General features: G+C 38.8%; 3 protein-coding genes across 3 annotated transcripts in view; all 3 read right to left on the bottom strand.

The window, feature by feature from the left end:
* The window catches only part of ssb (small RNA binding exonuclease protection factor La), a 10,953-nt gene extending 8,249 nt beyond the window's left edge, over nucleotides 1–2,704 (bottom strand). The window contains exons 1-3 of the mRNA XM_083559240.1: nucleotides 2,560–2,704; nucleotides 98–156; nucleotides 1–6 (exon numbers count right to left, since the gene is read on the bottom strand). The exon at nucleotides 1–6 is cut by the window's left edge and continues 98 nt beyond it. Of these exons, the coding sequence (XP_083415366.1) occupies nucleotides 1–6; nucleotides 98–154 (63 nt within the window). The 5' untranslated portion in view covers nucleotides 155–156; nucleotides 2,560–2,704. The remainder of the gene's footprint in view (nucleotides 7–97; nucleotides 157–2,559) is intronic.
* A 975-nt stretch (nucleotides 2,705–3,679) lies between these two features.
* Nucleotides 3,680–8,000, bottom strand: phospho2 (phosphatase, orphan 2). Its single transcript, XM_083559257.1, has 2 exons — nucleotides 7,483–8,000; nucleotides 3,680–5,699 (listed from the first exon to the last, which is right to left on the bottom strand). The coding sequence occupies exon 2, from the start codon at nucleotides 5,691–5,693 to the stop codon at nucleotides 4,950–4,952; it is 744 nt and encodes a 247-aa protein (XP_083415383.1). The 5' UTR covers nucleotides 5,694–5,699; nucleotides 7,483–8,000; the 3' UTR covers nucleotides 3,680–4,949.
* A 5,565-nt stretch (nucleotides 8,001–13,565) lies between these two features.
* LOC310737128 (CMRF35-like molecule 7) lies at nucleotides 13,566–21,625 on the bottom strand. Its single transcript, XM_083561309.1, has 6 exons — nucleotides 21,447–21,625; nucleotides 21,042–21,362; nucleotides 17,354–17,434; nucleotides 14,246–14,362; nucleotides 13,983–14,014; nucleotides 13,566–13,868 (listed from the first exon to the last, which is right to left on the bottom strand). Exons 1-6 carry the CDS (start codon nucleotides 21,487–21,489, stop codon nucleotides 13,620–13,622), a joined length of 843 nt encoding a protein of 280 aa, XP_083417435.1. The 5' UTR covers nucleotides 21,490–21,625; the 3' UTR covers nucleotides 13,566–13,619.
* Between the last annotated feature and the right edge of the window lie 395 nt (nucleotides 21,626–22,020).

Below are 22,020 nucleotides of genomic sequence, written 5' to 3'. Positions count from 1 at the left end.
ATAATACTAAAATAGAAAAAAAATCACCACATTTATATGCAACTTAGCGAACAGGTGATAAAGGTGCTAGGCCTGTAGAGAAGTGTGTGTGCCTCACCTCTATCTGTTCTGCCACCTTCTTTTCCAGGGGAGACATTTCCTGTTGTTCAGTCATCCCTAATAAAACAACAACAATAAAAAATCTATTATTACAATATGATTAACCGCCACCACCATGCTTCACTGTAGGATTGGTATTGGCCAGGTGATGAGCGGTGCCTGGTTTCCTCCAGACATGACACTTGACATTCAGGCCAAAGAATCTTGGTTTCTCATGGTCTGAGAATCCTTCAGGTGCCTTTTACTGAGGAGTGGCTGGAAACTCTACCATGCAGGCCTGATTGGTAGAGTGCAACAGAGAAGGTTGTTCTACTGGAAGGTTCTCCTCTCTCCACAGATAAACAATGGAGCTCTTTCAGTGACCATCGTGTTCTTGGTCATCTCACTGACTAAGGCCCTTTTCCCCCAGTCGCTCAGTTTGGCCGGGTGGCTCCACGCTAGGAATCTCTTCCATTTATGGTTGATTGAGGCCACTGCAAACATTTTCTGTACCCAACAATCCTGTCTCTGAGGTCTACAGACAATTCCTTGGACTTCTTGGTTTGGTTTGTGCTCCGACATGCACTGTAACTGTGGGACCTCATATAGACAGGCGTGTGTCTTTCCAAATCATGTCCGATCAACTATATTTACCACAGGTGGACTTCAATCAAGTTGTAGAAACATCTCAGGGATGATCAGTGGAGACAGGCTGCACCTGAACTCAATTTTGAGTGTCATGGCAAATAATGAATACTTATGTACATGTAATTTTAGCAAAGATTTCAAACATCATTATGGGGTATTGTTTGTAAAACTGAGGAAAATAATGAATTTGGAATCCGTTTGGAAATAAGACGTGGAAAAGGTGAAGCGCTGTGAATACTTTCTGGATGCACTTCACATGATTTCGCATAATTAAATAACAAAGTGGAAGACAGGTACACACTGGCCTGTGACAGAAGTGGAAGAAGTGCAGTGCACTTCTTAGTCCCACCTGACTAAGAAAGTGAAATAAAAAAATTAAAAAAAAATTTAATAAAAGATAATATATATAAAATCACTGCTGCTTCCTTCAACACCCCAAAAGAGCTGTAGTTTGCTCTGATCCAGTCGTCTAAACATCACAATTTGGCCCTCGTCAGACTCACTCCAATCCTTACGCTTGACCTTTTTTCCAGCTTCTATCACATAAGCTTTGAGGACAAAATGTTCACTTGCTACCTAATAAATCCCACCCACTAACAGATGCCATGATGAAGAGATAGTGTCTCAGATAAAAACTTTTTAAAGTTTTAGTTCAGTTAAACTTATATTAGAATGAAGAACCATCCAGTTTATTGTTTAATAGACTTCGATGCCTTATATGGTGATGCAGTTCCCTCTAATGTGTGACATGAGGTTGATCCTTTGTTTTGTTTTTTTTGTTTTTTTAAAAAGGTTCTACAAATGCCATTTCTTTCCTTTAACTTTGGCCAATGTGCCCTAGTTTGGGCATCTGCATGGTGCATCTGCCCATCACTGAACAGCATGTATGTCTCAAAATTAAATATAAGGAATTCCATGCCACCCAGTTGAGAATGGGTTCCCTCAAGGTTTCTTCCTCCACCTGAGGGAATTTTTGTTTGCCACAGTCACCACTGGCACACTTATAAGATATAAACTTAATAATTATTATATAAATTCATATTTTGTACTCTCTCTTAAAACAGAGAGTCATTAAAAATAAATACAAGGTAGTCAGGGATCACATTTTATCACACTTTATGGTAGACGTTATGATCATTTTCATTTATGAATGTATTTCTTCCTAATTTACATAAATTATAAAGAAACGAAATAAGTCACTATAAAAGTTTCCTTTTTTTAATAGGCATCCGAAAATATATATTATACATAAACCAGGATTTCAGTACAAATCACTGTACACACAAGATCACGCAGGTCACGTGTGTGAACCAGACCGCCGCCATGTTTGAAAAAGACCACGCGTGATCCCGAGATCTCGCGATACCTTCGAACGAGATGTTGATCCAAACCATTCAACACGATTACAAACTAGTGGTGGTGTATAAGATAGTCTTAAAAATGTGAAACCATTTACAGTTAAAGTAATACGTTCGTGTTAAATAGTAGTTTTTTACTTTTACATAAGAAAAGTCTTAAAATGTGCACTTCCGGGCACGCGTGGACACATGGAGCAGAACAGCAAGTCAACTCTGGACCGTTCTGGTCAAAGTAAAACATTTAGATCAGTGATTTCTTATTTAATTTGGACAAATATATCTATATCTATAAATATTAATATACTAAACCGGTGTTCTCTTAGTAATGCAACCCGCTTTAATGAACACCACATGGATGTATAATTTCGCGTTATACCCCCTACACGCCTTATTTACATTAACATATACATGGACGCAAAGATAAATAAAGACAAAATCTTTCAAAATGTTAAATTTCAGCATTAAAAACACTTACTTCAATGCGTTTGGTCTATCTGCGTTTGGATTAACTGCAGCTCTCTGCTTCGCTCACGCTTGACACACGCGTTGGCTCACAGCGCATGCGCGGGACGTAATTTATCCACGCATCATGGGAAATGGTGTCCGAAGTGTCACAAAGCCTACAAAAATGGCCGACATTTGTAAAAGAAAGATTGTTCAAAAGAGAATAATTATCGATTAACTATTAAAATTATTATATACATTTATTATTCCTGCATATTATATTTATACAGGACATTTTATTGCATTATTATAGTTATTGTATAATAATTAAACCATAAACGCTGTCGGTATAAAAAGTTAAGAAATAGGTAAATATTTAATTATATATAAATATATAAAATAATTAAAATATAAAATGTATTAATTATATTTAAATGTATAAATATATATTCAAAAAGGCCACGAATGAATCAGTATTTTAAAAAATTTATGTAAGCATTATTATTATAATTTAATCAGTTAAATGGTAAAAAATAAAATCATGTAACAACACATTATATTATTATTATATTGTTATTATTATTAAATCAGAATAAAGGTCACATTTTTTTTTTTAGATTTTTAAGCATTATTATTCTTTTTACATTTATGGCATTTGGCAGACACCCTTATCTAGAGAAAATGACATTTATCTCATTTATACAACTAAACAGCTATGGGTTTGAGGGCCTTACTCAGGGGCCCAGCTTGGTGTGGCTGGGATTTGAACTCATTACCTTTGGCGCCAAAGTATAATCCCTTAACCACTAAGCTCTCACCTACTCCTAGTTTGTTAATAATAGTTCATATACTACTACCAATAATAATAAATAATAATAAATAAAATAAAAATTATAATACTACTACCAATAATAATAATAATAATAATACAACTAATAATAATAATAATAATTATAAAATGCTGAGGATGGAGCCACCAGGAAAGAGGAAAAGAGGAAGACCAAGGAGGAGGTTTATGGATGTGGTGAAGGAAGACATGCAGGAGGTTTGTTGAAAAAGGGCAGCTGTAGAGGACAGGGTGATATGCAGACGGATGATGCCGTGGTGACCCCTAACGGGAGCAGCCGAAAGAAGAATAAACGACAAGAAACGGTGGTGTTATACATTTATTTTTCTCATATTGTTTATATTTAATCATAATCCATATTTCTAAATTATGACAGTTAAAAATAATTACATTTCACACACAAACATTACATATCAGAGTTTACAGTATTAACCATGAAAAAAAAAAAAACGTTACAAAGTGCTGACACTGGGGATTCTTCCCATGAATGTTAAATAAACCTCCTAAACATTTTCGGACTAATCAGATTCGAGACCTTCAGAAACTATATTTCAGCTCTTAAATTGATACGAACAACTTGATTTCTTTAAAAAAAAAAAAACGCTACGGTTTTCTATTCCTATGTATCATAATCTGATTAGAGAATTGAAGGATATCTGCGTGAACATAATGCCCTCTAACTACCTGCTGACCGAGGTGCTGTAGGATTCAATCACTTCGGTTCTATCTGGAGATCTTTAGAAAGTGTTGCAAAAACTTCATTCGCTCCGGTTCTCCGTTCTGCGACAGCTAAAATGTGACCGGAACCCAAGACAACGGTGTTGGACAGCAGAATTGAATTCTGGGTACCAACGTGTCCATTACTTCTACACCAACGTCAGCGAGAAAAGCGAAAGCGGCACGATTTTCTTTTTTTTTCTTTCCTATTAAAGTCCATAATAGGTGCACTCGCCATACTCATCAATACCATGATGTTCTTCTGCAACATCAGCAAATTAAGAATAAAGGAAAGCAAAAAAAGACAGCAATGAGCCATCCATCAAGCACCAGAACTGCTTAAACGAAGGGGTGTGCGATATAAATCGTGTCCGACGACATCGTGAGTATCTTGTTAACGTTATCACCGTATTCTTATACTGCAACGACTGACTTTCTCGTAATTTCGACGTAAATGCTACGTAGCGCTCCGAATTTAGACCCGTAATCGCAGATATTTTTGTTTATAACGTGGCACAAAAACGCCGGCGTATAAAAGCGAGCTAATAAAATAGACATTTACAAACACGTGTGTTTTTTATTATGCAAAATAAATCGCCTGATTATCGTTTTACTGGCAAAATCCCCAAAAATTTCGAGATATTGATCATTTTTTCCCAATTTCGCACACCTTTACTTACACTCTCCTGCTTAAACCCTACCTACATTATTTTTATTTTTTTCAAACGTTACGTGTTTCATGTTAAAGGTTTTATCCGCAGTGAACGTATCGCTATACAAAGCTATTTCGCTATCTCTCGTGCCATAATAAAAATATTTTTAGCTTGTGTTTCTACGGCGGTCCTTCGCAGACGTTTTTAAAAGAGTTCGGCCCGTTTCTGGATGATTTTCAGCTGGTTTAGAATTTCAATCCCGCTGCTCCAGGGGATCACCTGAGCCTTGGGCGTGTTGCCTTCGCTCCTGTTTTTGGCCAGCAGCTTCTCAAGGCTGTATCCTTTACGCGGCATTGCGAAGTCCCCCTCGTTTAAAAGCTTAAGGGGACAGAAATCGTTTGATCCGTCACCCGAGTAACACACGGTGTGGTAGTGAACCCCGGCGTCCGCCTGCTTCTCTTTAAAGTCTGCTAACGCTTTCTGCTTGCACATGTTGACCGGGCAGCGCTCGCAGGAGTGCGAATGGAAGCACCGCACTTCGATGTAGCCTCGTCGGTCGACACTGGCCGGGTTCGAGAAGATGCCGTTGACGTCACTCGCCACTCCGGCGCCTTCTAAAATCCACTCGATGAACAGCGTGTTGGAGTCGGAGATGATGATGCAATCGAAGTCGTTCTTGTTTCGACCGATGAACTTCAGCAACTCGATCATTCCGCTCGTAAACGGGATCGTCTGCATGAGCTCCCGAACGGAGTCCGGACTCACGGACTGATCTCCGATGTAGTTAAACACTCGACCCATGTACTCGGTCCAGCGTCCTCTCTGGTACGATTTCTCGAGCCAGGCTGGTAAGCTCTGCCCAGGTGTGCACTGGATCACCCATATGTCGCTGTTCTCGTCCACCAGCGTGTGATCGAAATCGAACGCCACTAACGTCTTCGTTTTCATCTCGGCCTGCAGAAACGGTAAAGAAAGTAACTTCACAGATGACATTACAAGCGCTTGGAGGACAACATGAAATGAAAAACACCTGACCTACAGCACTGTGTAATGCAGGTGTGAAGAAAAAAAAAAATGGCGTGAAGAAAATATATCGATTTTGATTATTTTTTGCGAGATTGAAAAGTGGGCAAACAGAAATTCAGAACCAGGTGATTAACCAATAATAATCAATCAGGTGCTAATCATCGAAAAATCACATGCAGGTTGAAACCCAGTCATTCACTGAAACAGAAACAGCTGTGTAGGAGGCTTGGTTGTGGAACAGCAGAACTGTGCTACCAAAGGAGAGGCACCATGGCTGAGACTGAGCACAGAAACAAGACTAATTGCTTCTACTGCATTAGCGAGGTCTCTCTCAGGTGAAGATTTCAAAGCAGGGATGTGTGTTGTGCTCTTCGAGCTATTTGAAATAAACCGGCAATGTTGAGGACCGTAGATGCAGTGGTCATCCATGGAAAATGAATGCAGTAGATTAAAGTCACATCAGAAGATGTTCATCACTGCCATCAGCCAAAAACCTGAAGGAAACCATTAGGAACCCGGTACACCCATGAACTGTCTGAAGACATCTGGCTAGAAGTGATCATAAAAGAAGTGGGACACACAGTACCTTCAACGTTGGAGCAAGTCTGAGCGAATCAACTAAATAATATAGAAATCATAGAAACATGTGAAAAGGTGCTCTGGACTGATAAGTCAAAAATATTTGGCTGTCGCAGGAGGCTAATTGTTTGCTGAAGTCCTGGAGAGCACAATAATGTACAATAATGAGCAGGCAACGGTGAAGCATGGTGGAGGGTGCCTGCAATTTTGGGGCTGCAATTCTGCAACGAGAGCTGGAGATTTGGTCAAGAATAATGGTGTCCTCAATGCTGAGAAATACAGACTGATCTCCATCTTATGCATCATGCAGCACCACCAGGGAGGCATCTGATTGGTCATAAATTTATTCTGCAGCAACACAAAGTGCCCAAACATACAGCCAATATCATTAAGAACCATCTTCAGCACAGAGAAGAAAACAAGGAGACCTGAAAGTAATAGTTTTGTCCCTGGGGTCAACTGTGCAAAGTAATGGAGAGTGTGTTAGAGAAGTGAAAAGAAGAGTGCAGGCAGGGTGAAGAAGAGTGATGGCAGGAGTGATTTGGAATAGACAGGAATCTGTAGGAGTGAAAGGGAAAGTTTATAAGAAAGTGCTCACCATCTTGCGATGTGTGGTTTAGAGACAGTGGCATTAACAAGAAGACAGGAGGTGGAGCTAAAAGTAGTGGAGCTGAAGACGCTGAGATGTTCATCAGGAGGCATTAACAGGATTAGAAATTCGTTTATTAGACGAAACGTGCAGGAAGGACGTTTTGGAGACGAGGTGAGAGACGATTGAGATGGTTTGGACATGTGCAGAGGAGGGACATGGGGTAGAAGAATGCTGAGGATGAAGTTGCAGGCAGACGGAAAAGAGGAAGAAAAAGAAGGAGGATTATGGATGTGGTGAAAGAAGACATGCAGGTGGTTGGTTTAAAAGAGGCAGATGGATATGAAGACTGATGATCTGCTGCAGCGACGCCTATCGGGAGCAGCAGAAAATGACCAGTATGACAATCACATTTCATTCCTTATATTAAATAACCAGTTTCACTCTCGGGATAATACATGACGAAACACACCTGTATATTTAACATATATATCAAACATATAAATATAATTCCAAAAAGACATTATACTTTTAAACGCTTACCAGTTCAATAGAACACAAACCCGTGTACACAAACCTGCTGTCCCTAAGAGTACAAACCGAAAGTCACGTCTCCAGCCCATGCCTCTTTCTTATTGGCTATCCGAAAACGCAACCTTCAACAATTGGTTGGTTCAAACGTCAATCAACTTGTACCCACTCGCTGATTGGGTGGCTAAATAAATGCGGAAGTGAGTAATCCGTTCCGTTTTTTCCGCATATTTTTTTTATTCTTTTTTGTTTTTTTTCTTATATTTATCTTTGGTTTGCTATTAAATAAGCACATACATGTATAACACGTATAAACAACGGCGTGTGTATTGATTTTATTCCCATTCCAGTGCACTCAAAAGTCGGAAGATTAACACCGATAAAGAGGTCAAAGGGAGTGTTAGCATGTGGCTAATCTTCGCCAGCCATTATGCTTAAAGGAAATATTTATTTTCTTGCTTTTTATTTAAGGTATAAACAAATGGTTGGTGTATTTTGGTTAGAATTTTACTGTCCGTTTTAGTGTTCCCGCTAGCTTGTTTACTAAGAGTACAGATAAAATCCCCGGATGAGGACGCGGTATGTGATTGGTCTAGATCAGTGGTTCTGTTCAAGTGTGCGGTGCTGCCCTCTAGTGGGGAATAAAGGCATGCCATGTGGGCCAATAAACGGCTGAACTTATATAATTTTTTGTTCTTTATTCATTTTCATTTATGTTTTTCTCTATTAAAAATAAAGTTAATACACTTAAAGCAACAACAAAAGGCCAATAATGCAAGTAAATTAAAACAACAGCAGTTCGGATACCTAACACAATTACACTTCTCTAATATTAACTGTTGTGGGTCTCGTTAGCAAGAACGATGAGTCAGCATACAGAGAGAAGTTGGAACAGTAAACAACAACAACCAGTCTCTACACTTTGACAACACCAAAGAAAAGGTTGTTGACTTCAGGAGAGCACGCCACAGGAGCGGCCACTCTCCACTGATCATCGATGGATCCTCAGAGGAGATCGTCGAAAGCACCAAATTCCTCCGTGGATTCATCTGGTCACTAAACACAAGTTCCATCACCAAGAAATCCCAGCAGCGTCTCTACTTCCTGAGAAGCCTGAGAAAAGCCCATCTCCCTCCCCCCATCCTGACCATGTTCTACAGAGGGACCATTAGAGACCTTGAGCAGGTGCATCACTGCCTGGTTTGGGAACTGCACCGTCTCGGATCGTAAGACCCTCAAGAGGATCGAGTCTCTCTCCCCTCTATCACCCTCCTGCCATCAGGAAAGCGGTTCTGAAGCATTCGGACCTCACATCCAGACTGTCAACAGTTTCTTCCCTCAAGCCATCAGGCTTCTCAACACAGAACTGAACTAAAACTCACACTCACACACACACACACTCACACACACACACACAAAATCAACTGTGGGTTACTGAACTGTACAACCTGAACTCAACACACACTCATTACTCATTTCAATCCATTCCATCACCATTAATTATTTATATTAAGTCGTATTGACTGCTCTCACCTCTCGACCGCTGCTACTGCTGTTTTTGCACTTTATTGTGTTTATGTTTACAAATACTTTGTTCATAGTCTTTTATAGTCCTCTTTTGCACAGTACTGTATAATCAGACTATACAGTAGGTTTACTGGTCGACGCTATTTTGTATTTTGTGTTATGTGTATTTGTTCCACACTGTCTTGTGTTGTCTGTCTGCACTCGATGCACTTTATGTAGCTTTATGTTGTGTTGTAGCTCTGTGTTGTTATCTGTAGCACCAGGGTTCTGGGGGAACGTTGTCTCATTGTCACTGTGTACTGCATGAGATATATAGTATCTGGTAGAAATGAAATAAAAGCTTCTTGACTTGACTTGATTTGACTCCTAGAGGCGATAGAAACATGAAGCAGGGACCCCTGATAGAAAATGTCATATTAAGCTTGAGGCAATTAGAACCATGTTGTTGTTACATGCATAATTGTCTGTATATTTTCATATATTTTCAAATATTTATGCATCATAAACTTTTATTTTGCTTTCCAAATCACAATTTAAATTGTGATCAAAGTTGATTACAGTTGTTTTTTTTTTTTTTTAAATAAATATTCCATACATTTTTCATACATTTTCCTTTCACTATCAGGTGGACAAATATACATAAACATCAGCTTTAAGTTAAATGGAACTTAAATGTAATATTTATAATGTTTTTTTTAATTAAATATTTTATATTTGTAATATTTATATTTTTAGCATATTTGGCTTTGATGTTTTTACCTATGTTTATTTATTTTCTATTTGTGATTCAACATTAATTAGTGGACCCCCTGCAGTACCACCCCAGTTGCAGACCTATGATTTACTTTATATAAAAAAAAATCTGACATAAAAAAAAGACAGACAGACAGACAGACAGACAGACAGACAGACAGACAGACAGACAGACAGACAGACAGACAGACAGACAGACAGATAGATAGATAGATAGATAGATAGATAGATAGATAGATAGATAGATAGATATAGATCGATCGATGTAACACTTCTGCTGATAATGAGGATTATTTTGACATTATTTTTAACTGAGATCAGGCCGAGGATAAAGATGGGGAGGAGGCTCTTCATCCTGAGTTTCCACACGTACAGATTTCCACACCAACTCCATTTCAGAAGGATTTAAAAGCTCATTTTCTATTGAAAACTGTCCTAAAATTCTACATTTCTGCCTCATTCTCACTTGCTTTCCAAGTCCTGTAATGTTGCTGCAGCAAGAGAACATTTTGTATTCAAAGTTGACGTGTTAAAAGCAGGAAAAATGAGCAAGCGTAAAGATTTGAGCGAGTTTGACGTGGGCTAAATTGTGACGGCTAGACAACTGGGTCGGTGTTAATGCTGTTGATGCTCGACAGGTCAGAACTGTTTTGGCAGCAAAAGGGGGACTAACACAATATTAGACAGGTGGTCATAATGTTATGCCTGATCTGTGTAATATATAATATATTATTATTATTAAAATGTATATGGGTATTGCATGTAACTACGGTGTAAGGAGAAAAAAAAAGATTTTGTAATAAATAAAAAAGGTTTGTTTTCTCCTTTCCTCTTCTTCTTCTTCTTCTTTCGGCTGCTCCCATTAGGGGGCGCCACAGCAGATCATCTGTCTCCATACCCCCCTGTCCTCTACATCTGCCTCTTTCATTTACATTTACATTTGCGGCATTTGGCAGACGCCCTTATCCAGAGCGACTTACAACTGAGCAGGGGAGGGTTTTAGGGCTTTGCTCAAGGGCCCAGCAGTGGCAGCTTGGTGGTGGTGGGATTTGAACCTGTGACCTTAACCACTGAGCTACCACCTCCCTCACACCTTTTACACCAACTACCTGCATGCCTTCTCTCACCACATCCATAAACCTCCTCCTTGATCTTCCTCTTTTCCTCCTTCTGGTGGCTCCATCCTCAGCATTCTCCTACTGATATACCCCATGTCCCTCCTCTGCACATGTCCAAACCATCTCAATCTCGCCTCCCTCACCTTGTCTCCAAAATGTCCTACATGCGCCGTCCCTCTGATAAACTCATTTCTAATCTTGTCCATCGTCGTCACTCCCAACGAAAACCTCAACATCTTCAGCTCTACTACCTCCAGCTCCACCTCCTGTCTTTTACTCAATACCACTGTCTCTAAACCATACAACATCTCAGGTCTCACCACAGTCCTATAAACTTTCCCTTTCACTCTCACAGATACTCTTCTATCACAAATCACTCCTGCTATCACTCTTCTCCACCCACTCCACCCTGCCTGCACTCTTTTCTTCACTTCTCTAACACACTCTCCATTACTTTGCACTGTTGATACCAGGTACCTGAACTCCTCCACCTTCTCCACCTCTTCTCCCTGCAACCGCACCCCTCCACTGCCCTCCCTCTCATTCACACACATGTACTCTGTCTTACTCCTACTGACTTTCATTCCCCTTCTCTCCAGCTCTCCAGGCTCTTCTCCACCTGTTCCCTACTCTCTCCAAAGGTTTGTTTTTATTAGGTTTATATAATAATTAGTAGTAGATGCGCTTTATTTTTATTATTTAGAAAGTGACCATCATTTGTGCCCTATATTTGCTAGATATATGTAGATCGATTTCTCGTCGCTAAACTGTTTCTCGAGAATGTTCTCTTAGCAACACTGCTGCTAAGTGAATATGATGTATCTCAACACTACAGAGACTAAGGCATGTCCTGAAAGTCACATAGAATACAGATTAACATGGCAGAGGTAGAGCTGCGTTTTCCTGAAGACAGAACAGGAAAAAAACATCTGGTTTTAGTTCATATGTTTTCTTTCGTTTTATCCACTACAAAGACGTGTTTGTGAAAAGGGCTATGTGTTAGAAGTCAGAAGACGAGTAAATTGATGATTTGCTGTCTGTCTGAAACAAAGAAATGAAAGTGAATCATCATTTGTTGAATCAAATCGATCGCACTGCATCGGTATAAAGGGTGAATCGTATCAAATCAGTAGCTGCTTTATGTGTATCTTTAATGTATCGTATCGTTGGTTATGCATAAAGATGCGAATCTCATTGGCTACAGTTATGGAGATGCGCATCCCTAAAGTCGAGTGTGTATTCCTGCCTTGGGTTCAGTGTTTTCAGGAAAGGTTTTAGATTGACCACAATAAAAAGCTTTCTGAAGATGAAAGATTCATTTATTATACAGGAAAGAATATCTACAAGGACAGGAGGCAACTCATATGTGCAAAAATCTCCTGATGAAGGTACAATAGGAGCACAGCAAGCATTTTCAAAACATAGAATAATGATTCTATTGAATTTGTCAGATTAAGAGCAATCTAGTTTCACAGAGAATATTTGAGATATTATTAGTCTGAATCTGACAAGTTGGTGTTATGACGGTCATGTGATATCTTGTTTATCCTTTTATTGGACAACAGCTTAAGAAAAAAATGACGGCTGACTCTCACCACTTCCAACCATAAAACAAACTTCAAAACAAGGCTTTTGAAAGACCAATTAATTGGATTGAATATACACCGATCAGACCTAACATTATGCCTGGTGACGTGAATAACACTGATTATCTCTTCATCATGGCACCTGCTAGTGGGTGGGATTTCTGAACATTTTGTCTTGAAAGCAGGAAAAATGTGCCAGCGTAAGGATTTGAGTGAGTTGACGAGGGCCAACTTGTGGCGGCTAGACGACTTGTTCCCGGTCGCAAGTGGTCAGTATCTATCAAAAGTGGTCCAAGGAAGGAACAGTGGTGAACCAGCGATGGGAGGCCGTGGCTCATTGAGATACAAGAACTGCGAAGGCTGGTCCGTGTGGTCTGATCCGACAGACAAACTCCTGTAGCTCAAACTGCTGAAGAAGTTAATGCTGTTGATACTCTACAGGTCAGAACTGATTTGGCAACAAAAGTGGGACCAACACAATATTAGGCAGGTGGTCATAATGTTATGCCTGATCAATAGTCATAAGGTAACGCCTGGTCCGTGTAGGTTTAAAAGGTCTGGTCTAACCAAATTGTTTCAGAATCTAATTAGAACTGAGCCAACATATAAAAATAGGAAAGGAAACAAGGTACACTCATGTTTGCTAAGACCTGAAGGAAACAGTGTATGATTGTTGATCTGCAGTGTCACTCAGAAGCAAACTTTCTATACAAATAGCAGTTTTTTGACAGCAAACAGTCAGTTTGTCCAAACTAACAGTCAGTTGTATCCTTATTGAGCTTTGGATCAGGACCACTCCAGATTAATGAAGACTATGGCAGTATGCTAGTTACAAAGGGATTTTGACCCTCTGAATCCAACTGATGAGATTTGTAAATTAATTGGAATTGTTAGTGTTGGAGTGCATAGATTCTGGTAGACTGAATCCGATTGGCTGGTTTTGGGTTTCAGACCTTGGTAGACTAAATCTGATTGGTTGGTGTTTGGTTAAGGCTCTGCTATACTGAATCTGATTGGTTGTTTGGAGGGTTCAGAGTGTGGTAGATTGAATTTGGATGTTTGGTTTGGGGGTTCAGACTTTGGTAGATGGAATCTGATTGGTTGGTGTTAGGGATAAGACTTTGGTAGACTGAATCTGATTGGTTGGTGTTTGGTTAAGGCTCTGCTATACTGAATCTGATTGGTTGTTTGGAGGGTTCAGAGTGTGGTAGATTGAATTTGGATGTTTGGTTTCGGGGTTCAGACTTTGATAGATGGAATCTGATTGGTTGGTGTTGGGGATAAGACTTTGGTAGACTGAATCTGATTGGTTGGTGTTGGGGATAAGACTTTGGTAGACTGAATCTGGTAGATGTTTCTTTTGTTTTATTTGGAAACGAAGCACATTTGGGTCATTCACATGATCTTCAGTTATCTGAAATGATTAAAAAGTTATGTTTTAGAAGTTAAAAAAATAGAAAGGTTTCCTTAAATTAATGAGTAGAGTAAACCATGTGAGTGAATAGTTTTGATGTCACTTTATTCTCACCTCTCTGGAAGTTTCAGTCATCGTTTCTGGGTCTTCAGGGAAACGAGAAAGACAAAATACAGTGTTTTTGTTAATCGTCATACTTACAGAGTAGACATTACATTTATGAATGAAACTTACATAGTGTATTTCTGCATAGTGTTATTAAGAACGGCTATTGAATTTAGTAACTGGATAAAGAATTACTTATAAACCAGCACAACACAAATGTCCAAGCGAAACATTTATAAGCTGATGATCTGTATGTGTGTGTGTGTATGTACCTTTTGATTTGCATCTTTTATATACAATCACTATGATGAATATGATTCCACCCAGAAGCAGCACAACACACACGAACGCAATGATCGCAAAATACTTGATCCTCGCAGCTTGAAATTCTGGCAGAGAAACACATGATCACTCATCCACACATAACTACAACCCAAATTCAAAAAAGTTGGGACCCTGTGTAAAATGTAAATAAAACAGAAATCTCATAAACCCATATTTTATTCCCAATAAAACATATAAAACATATCAAATGTTTAAACTGAGAAAATCTTTAGAAAGTATTAATTTGATGGCTGCAACACGTCTAAAATAGGTTGGGACGTGGCAACAAAAGTCCGGAATAAGTAAGTTATTAAAATGAAACCATTATTCAATGCAACTATTAAGGTTAATTGACAACAAGCCAGAAAAATGATTGTGTATAAATAGTGTCTTAAAGAGGCATCTTAGGCGTTTTATTTCAGAATAATGTTCCTTAACATAAAGTTGAATATCTCATCATTAAATCTTTCACAAAATCTGGAGAAATCTCTGTGCACAAGGAACAAGAGGCGAAAATCATTATAGTATGTCATGATTCTGTAATGAAAATCACTGCATGGGCTCATTAATACTTCCAGAAATCATTGTCTGTAAACAGAGTTTGCCATGTCATCCACAAATGCAGGTCAAATCTCCATCATGCAAAGAAGAAGGCATGCATGAACATGATCCAGAAATTCTGCCATCTTCTCTAAACGAAAGCTCATTTAAAATATACTGAGGAAAAGTGGAAAACTGTTCTGTGGTCAGAACGGTTTCTTTTTGAAAACCATGGACACCATGTCCTCTGGACTAAAGAGGAGAGGGACCATCTGGCTTGTGTCAGCTTTCAATTCAAAAAGCTGCATCTCTGATGGTATGTTAGTGGATTAGTTTTGTGGAATGAGCAGCTTGCACCTTTGGAAAGACTCCATTAATGCTGGGTGGTTCTAGATCAAAATAAAAGTCAATTCCAGAGAAGGATTTGTATATGTGGGCAAGACAATGCTAACTGCATACTGCATCTATTACAATAGCATGATTTCGTAGTATAATAGTCCAGGTGCTGAACTGGTCTGCCAGAAATTTTTTTTTTTAAATATTGAATATTTATAGACATACAGTATATGTATAGACACCAGCTGAAATCAATCAGAAAGCAATCCTGCCCTGTGTCAGTGCAAATGAATATCAGCTGGTTTAGTTCCAACTGCTGGCCTGTATAAAGGTGTCCAATTACCAAGGTGTCACACAAGAAACATCTCATGATAGGTAAAAGCAAAGAGCTCTCTCAAGACCGTCGCAACCTTATTGTTGCAAAACATACTAATTGCATTGGTTACAGAAGGATTTCTAAACTTTTGAATGTTCCAGTGAGTAGTGTTAGGCTATAATCAAAAAGTGGAATGAACATTGTTTCACCATAAACAGGATATGACCAGTTGGTCCTTGAAAGATTTCAGACAGAGGAGTGAAAAGAATATCAGAAGAGTTATCACTTGTGGAGAGCTTCAGAAAGACCTGGAATTAGCAGGTACAATTGTTTCAAAGAAAAACAATAAGTAATGCATTCAACCTCCATGACCTGTGTGCACGCTCACCACGCAAAAGTCCGTTTCTAAAGAAAAAGCATGTTGAAGCTCATTTAAAGTTTGCTGCATAACATTTGGACAAGCCTGTGAAATACTGGGAGAATAAAGTCTGGTCAGATGAGACCAAAATGTAGCTCTTTGGATGCCATAATACACACCATGTTTGGAGGACAAATGTCTCTGCACATCACCCAAAAAACACCAGACCAACAGTGAAGTTTGTAGGTCAGAACATCATTGTGTGGGGCTGTTTTTCAGAATACGGTACTGGCCAACTTTATATAATTAATGGAAGGATTAATGGAAAAATCTGCTGTTATCTACCAGGATGATGAAGATGAAACGAGGGTGAACATTTCAGCAAGACAAAGATCCCAAACACAAAGCTGAGGAAACTCTCAATTAGTTTCAGAGAAAGACAATAAGCTGCTAGAATGGTCCAGCCAATAACCTGACTTTAATCCAATTAATAATCTATATTAAAAAAAGTTCATAGAACTTAGGCCCAGGGAACCTTCATGATTTGAAGAATGTTTGTGTAGAAATGGGCCAAAATCACACCTGAGAAATACATGCAACTAGTTTCTCCATGCAGGAGGCGTCTTGAAGCCGTCATTACCAACACAGGCTTTTGTAGAAAGTATTAAATACTTCCTACACAGTCAGCGTACACAGTCAGCATGCTCAATTCGTTTTCCCTGTGTTATTTCACATTATTACACGTAACTAAATTTATGGACATCTAAAGTTTTATTTCTTTGCATGTGTGGATTTCATGAGTTGTTACCAACATTTGGTAAAAACTTCGTCAATAGCCCCTTAAGAAATAACTTTACTGAGAAAAATGGTGATGTGTTCAATACGTATTTAACCCGCTGTATATTCTCACTTTAAACATTTGATATGCTTTATATTTTCTACTGTGAATAAAATATGGGTTTATGAGATTTGCGAATCACTGCATTCTGTTTGAATTTACATTTTGCATATTGTCCCAACTTTTTTGGAATTTGGATTGTACATGCTTATCATTCAGAAGAATCTCATCAGATTTAATAGTGATGTAGTTAGGCTATCAGAGCAGACTTTTCTTCAGAAGTGAAGAGGATGGAAAGGATTAGAGATTAGTTTATTAGATGGACAGCGCATTTAGGACGTTTCGGAGACAAGGTGAGGGAGGCGAGATTGAGATGGTTTGGGCATGTGCAGAGGAAGGACATGGGGTATATCGGTAGGAGAATACTGAGGATGGAGAAACCAGGGAGAAAAAAAGAAAGAAAAAGAGGAAGACCAAGGAGAAGGTTTATGGATGTGGTGAGGGAAGACATGCAGGTAGTTGGTTTGAAAGAGGCAGATGTAGAGGACAGGGGGGTATGGAGACGGATGATCTGCTGTGGCGACCCCTAGTGGGAGCAGCCGAAAGAAGAAGAAGAAAAGGAAGGGAAAGTTAGAATATGGGTGCAATATATGTTAAAGCATAATCACCAGGTTTAAAAGGAACCGATGTTGATAAAGATGACAATGCATATTGTGAAGGCACTGAGGTGAAATCTGGGGCATCTGGATCTAAATCACAAAAAAGAAACAGTTTGGTGAAATGACACAGTAAATATTACATGTAGTTAAAAAGGTGTAGATCCAAGCTGTGTCTGAAAGCACTCCTAATCTCCTTTATAGTGCACTATATCAGGTGTCGGCCATTTTGACATTTTTGTGTTGTCCAAATTCTGAGACAACAATCGTTCACATGTTTGGATTTGAAGATCATGAGTTAAAATTCCAGCCACACCAAGCTGCCACTCCTGGACCCCTGAGAAAGGCCCTTAGACCATAGCAGCTCAGTTATTAGATAAATGTAAGTCGCTCTTAAGGATTTCTTGTTAAAGGAATGGGAGCCCTCTGGTGTTAAGGAGGAGAAGTGTGGATGTGTTTAAACAGGGAACAATATCTTTTCAATTGTTTTTTTCTCTTCCTGCTGTTTTAATTAATAAAACTAAACCAATTTCAAAACCAACCAGTGAAGTGTATGCTGGTGGTAATAAGGTTGATTAAATAAACAAAACTGGAAACTCTACCAATGGACCATTTTAAGATCTTTGAGATCTCAAAACTCCGAACTTCTAGTAGTTCCTAGAATAGCAAAGTCCACTAAAGGTGGTAGAGCATTCTCACATTTAGCTCCTAAACATTGGAATAGGCTTCCTGACAGTGTTTGACACATCATTACCTTGTGCTCCAGTACATCTGATCAAGTGCCCATTATCATCTTGGCTAATATTATGAACAGCATATTTCTACACTTTTTACCTCTTCTCTTTCACTACCCATCCCGAGGCATCCAGAGGTTGCGCCAGCTCCAGTTGTGTCCAACCTCGTGAAGATTATGAAACTTTAAAAGATAGAGGTTGACCCCACAAACATCTCGGACCATTTACAGATGTTTAGTGCCATTTGTGCCGTTATGACATTGAGAGTAAACAATCTTTTAAACGCTGCTCAAAAGAATTTACATTCTACATATGCAATTTCTCCATCAATGAACATTTGAAGGCTCTGGCATGAAGGAGCTGGGGTTCGATCTATTATGATCTCAGATGTTATAGCTATTTGAGGAATTGTTTAGAAGCTCCTGGTTCCACAACTTTAATTCACTGGATAAGACTATAGTAAGGACATTATTTATAATCATAGACTCTGGTAGTTCTCACTCTCCAGTGTTTTGTATTGTTTTTATGATTTATGATCACACTCTTGATGTCACCCAAATGAGGATGGGTTCCACTTTGAGTCTGGTTCCTCTCAAGGTTTTTCCTTGCCAAAGTCACCCCAGGCTGCTAATTGGGGATAAATACACAACATTTACTTATATTACATTTTTTTGTTCTATAATTCTGTAATGTGAACTTGAAGTTTAGGTAAAACAAAACAGTTAAGATGTTTATGAAAGCTAATCATAGCTTAAAAACGTGGAATTTCCGGAGCCTAGACATCCAGGCGACAGCTTTTCACTTTTCAACTCAGAATATTAAACGTTTCCCTGAAATACCGTATTCAGACATGCTTTATTACCCGGTTGAGACAGAGTGCGTTTACATTAGAGAAGTGGTAAAGACTTATTATAGTCTGGATGGCTAAAATTACTTGCTTAGCAGAAAAGTCGGAAACATTTGGTCTTACAATGTGGATTATGTTTTTTTTGTTTGGTGATGTTGGAGCAAGTCAAATGCTGTCAAAAACATCCTCTGCTTGGTTTGTTGCTAAGGTCCCAAAGAGGTTATTAGCACTCATTGCACTTGCACAGCAGGGTAATTCTGTATGTCTATGCTAATAATTAGGCATTCGATCATAACTTATTGGCTACATCATTATTTCATACATCTTGAAATGTTTGTGATTGGATTAGGTGAAGTGTTGAGCGATGTTACTCTGATCCTTGTTGTGGTGGAACAGTGTGTGTGTGAGTTTGAGAGGGTTTGAACCCTCCATCTGAGCCAACAATAAACAAGATCATACAGCCAATACAATGCTGGTGAACGATATTTGTTTAATTCATCGTGTTGTTGGTTTTAGATAACAGTAGATATCCTAGAGATGCTAATCAGCATCCAGCCTGCACTGCTGTAATCCGAGCGTCACGTTGTGTTTTTTCAAAATCTAAACACTTTCATTTCCGACAGCTTGAACAACATGAACTACATGGTCCCGATTTTAATTTTGACTTTTTAAAAGTCAAGAATAAATAAACTGTTGCAGTATCACGGTGTATATGGCGTCTCCCAACAATGTTTTGAATGTGCAGGTTAGCTAACCAGAAACGCTTAAAAACCAAAGACATCACTTCCTTAAATAAACGTATGGCCATTGAAATGGTGTATATTGAGACATGGGAACTTAAGAAATATACAGCAGGTGAAATAAGCATTGAACACGCCAATATAACATTACAGTTACCAGATTGTGATTTTGGCCCATTTCTACACAAACTTTCTTCAAGTCATGAAGGTTCTGTGGCCTCTTCTATGAACTCTGATCTTTAGGGTTTTTTTTATAGATTATTAATTGGATTTAAGTCAGGTGATTGGCTGGAACGTTTTAGCAGCTTTATTTTCTTTCTCTGAAACCAGTTAAGAGTTTCCTCAGCTTTGTGTTTGGAATTGTTGTCTTGCTGAAAGTTCACCCTCGTTTCATTTTCATCATCCTGGTAGAGAACAGCTGATTTTAATCCAGAATGTCTTGTACATTTTTCCATTCGTCCTTCCTTTAATTATATAAAGTTGGCCAGTACCGTATGCTAAAACAAAAAAGCCCCACACCATGATGTTCTCGCCTCCAAACTTCACTGATGGTCTGGTGTTTTTGGGGTCATGTCCAGTATTTCACAGGCTTGTCCAAATGTTGTGCAGCAAACTTTAAATGAGCTTCAACATTCTTTTTCTTTAGAAACAGACTCTTGCATGGTGAGCTTGCACACAGGTCATGGAGGTTGAATGCATTATTTACTGTCTTTAAAACAATTGTACCTGCTAATTCCAGGTCTTTCTGAAGCTCTCCACAAGTGATAACTCTTCTGATATTCTTTTCACTCCTCTGTCTGAAATCTTGCGAGGATCACCTGGTCATATCTGGTTTATGGTGAAACGATGTTCTTTCCACTTTTGGATTATGGCCTAACAGGAACATTCAGAAGTTTTGAAATCCTTCTGCAACCAATGTCATCAGTATGTTCTGCAGCAATAAGGCTGTGAAGGTTTTGAGGGAGCTCTTTGCTTTTACCCACCATGTTTTTTCATGGGACACCTTTATACAGGCCATTAGTTGGGAGTGAAGCAGCTGATATCAATTTGCACTGACACTGGGCAGGACTGCTTTCTGATTACTGATGGATTTCAGCTGGTGTTGTGGATTTCCATGCCTTTTTTCACCCCCCATTTCTTTATGTGTTCAATACTTTTTCCATGTGTCATTTCACATTATTACACATAACTTCATTTATAGATATCTAGAGTTTGATATAATTTAGAAATATATTAACTGAGAAAAATGATGATGTGTTCAATACTTATTTTACCTGCTGTAGAAGTTCAAAGAAAAAACAAATGCACTTCTTCTACCCCGTTCACCCGTTGCATAAATGACTATTTTTGGAGACAGAAGGCAGCGTCTGGATACTCACCTTTCTTTATATTCAGGTCCACCTTTATGTAAACATCTGTCCCCCATTCCTTTTCAACTCCACACTGATACGTCCCAGTGTCCTTTACAGTGAGCTCTCGGATCTTCACCCTGAACTCTGCAGATTTGGTGTCATCAAACATTGAGGATCTTCCTAAAGTCACCCACACGTTTTTAGCGTCTGTGTTTATTAGATCTTTACAATCTAGCGATGTAAGCATGCAGAAATATTTTTTGTTTCTTGCGAATTCTGGATCGTACTTGCACTTGATCAGGACTTCTCCTCCTGAATATCCTGTTACTTCCATAGAGGCTCGTCCATCTAACAAAACACCAAATATCCATCTGAGCAACACTGTAACACTGCTGCTGAAAGTGAGGATTATTATAAAGTGTATTTCTTTACCTGAGATCAGGCAGATGGTGAAAATGATGAAGAGGATCTCCATCCTGAGTTCACACTCGCAGATCTCCACACCAAATCCACTTCAGAAAGATATACAAGCCGCGGTTCTTTTAACAGTTCACGTAAAAGACTGGCAATTTATTCGGTTTCCCCTCTGCTCATTGTTTTAAACAGAAAGTGATGCCATATCCACTACCCACTTCCTCTTCAGGCTCTGTGAGGAAATTTTTTTTTTGCAAGTGTGTCAGCAAATTGTAAAATAAAAACGACACTTAAAAAGAAAAATGTAATCAAAGTTTTACACTGGACTTTATAAATGACCACGCAATTTACCATGTATTCACCTTCGTCGCTTGTTATCTTGCGCCTGATACTACAATCATTCAAATTGATTCTTCATTTTTTCTTCCTCATTAAGCTACACTCAGTACCCCATTGAGTTCAAACAAAATCCTAGAAATGTAAATTTTTTAAACAAATAAAATATTGAAGATCACATGTATAAGTATTCAGTTGCTTTACTCAGTACACAGCAATTACAGCCTCGAGACTTCAAGTCGAGTCAAGAGTCAAG

Source organism: Silurus aristotelis (assembly GCF_946808225.1).
Source record: "Silurus aristotelis genome assembly, chromosome: 2".
In the NCBI taxonomy this organism is placed as follows: domain Eukaryota; kingdom Metazoa; phylum Chordata; class Actinopteri; order Siluriformes; family Siluridae; genus Silurus; species Silurus aristotelis.
This window is presented reverse-complemented; position numbering and strand designations above follow the sequence as displayed.

Excerpts from the sequence above, each read along its gene's own strand:
- phospho2 (XM_083559257.1), bottom strand. The coding sequence starts at position 5,693 with ATGAAAACGAAGACGTTAGTGGCGTTCGATTTCGATCACACGCTGGTG.
- LOC310737128 (XM_083561309.1), bottom strand. The coding sequence starts at position 21,489 with ATGGAGATCCTCTTCATCATTTTCACCATCTGCCTGATCTCAG. Across the intron at positions 14,363-17,353 it reads ATCGGTTCCTTTTAAACCTG|AATTTCAAGCTGCGAGGATC; the intron begins GTGATTATGCTT and ends TTTCTCTGCCAG. Across the intron at positions 13,869-13,982 it reads TGACTGAAACTTCCAGAGAG|ATAACTGAAGATCATGTGAA; the intron begins GTGAGAATAAAG and ends TAATCATTTCAG.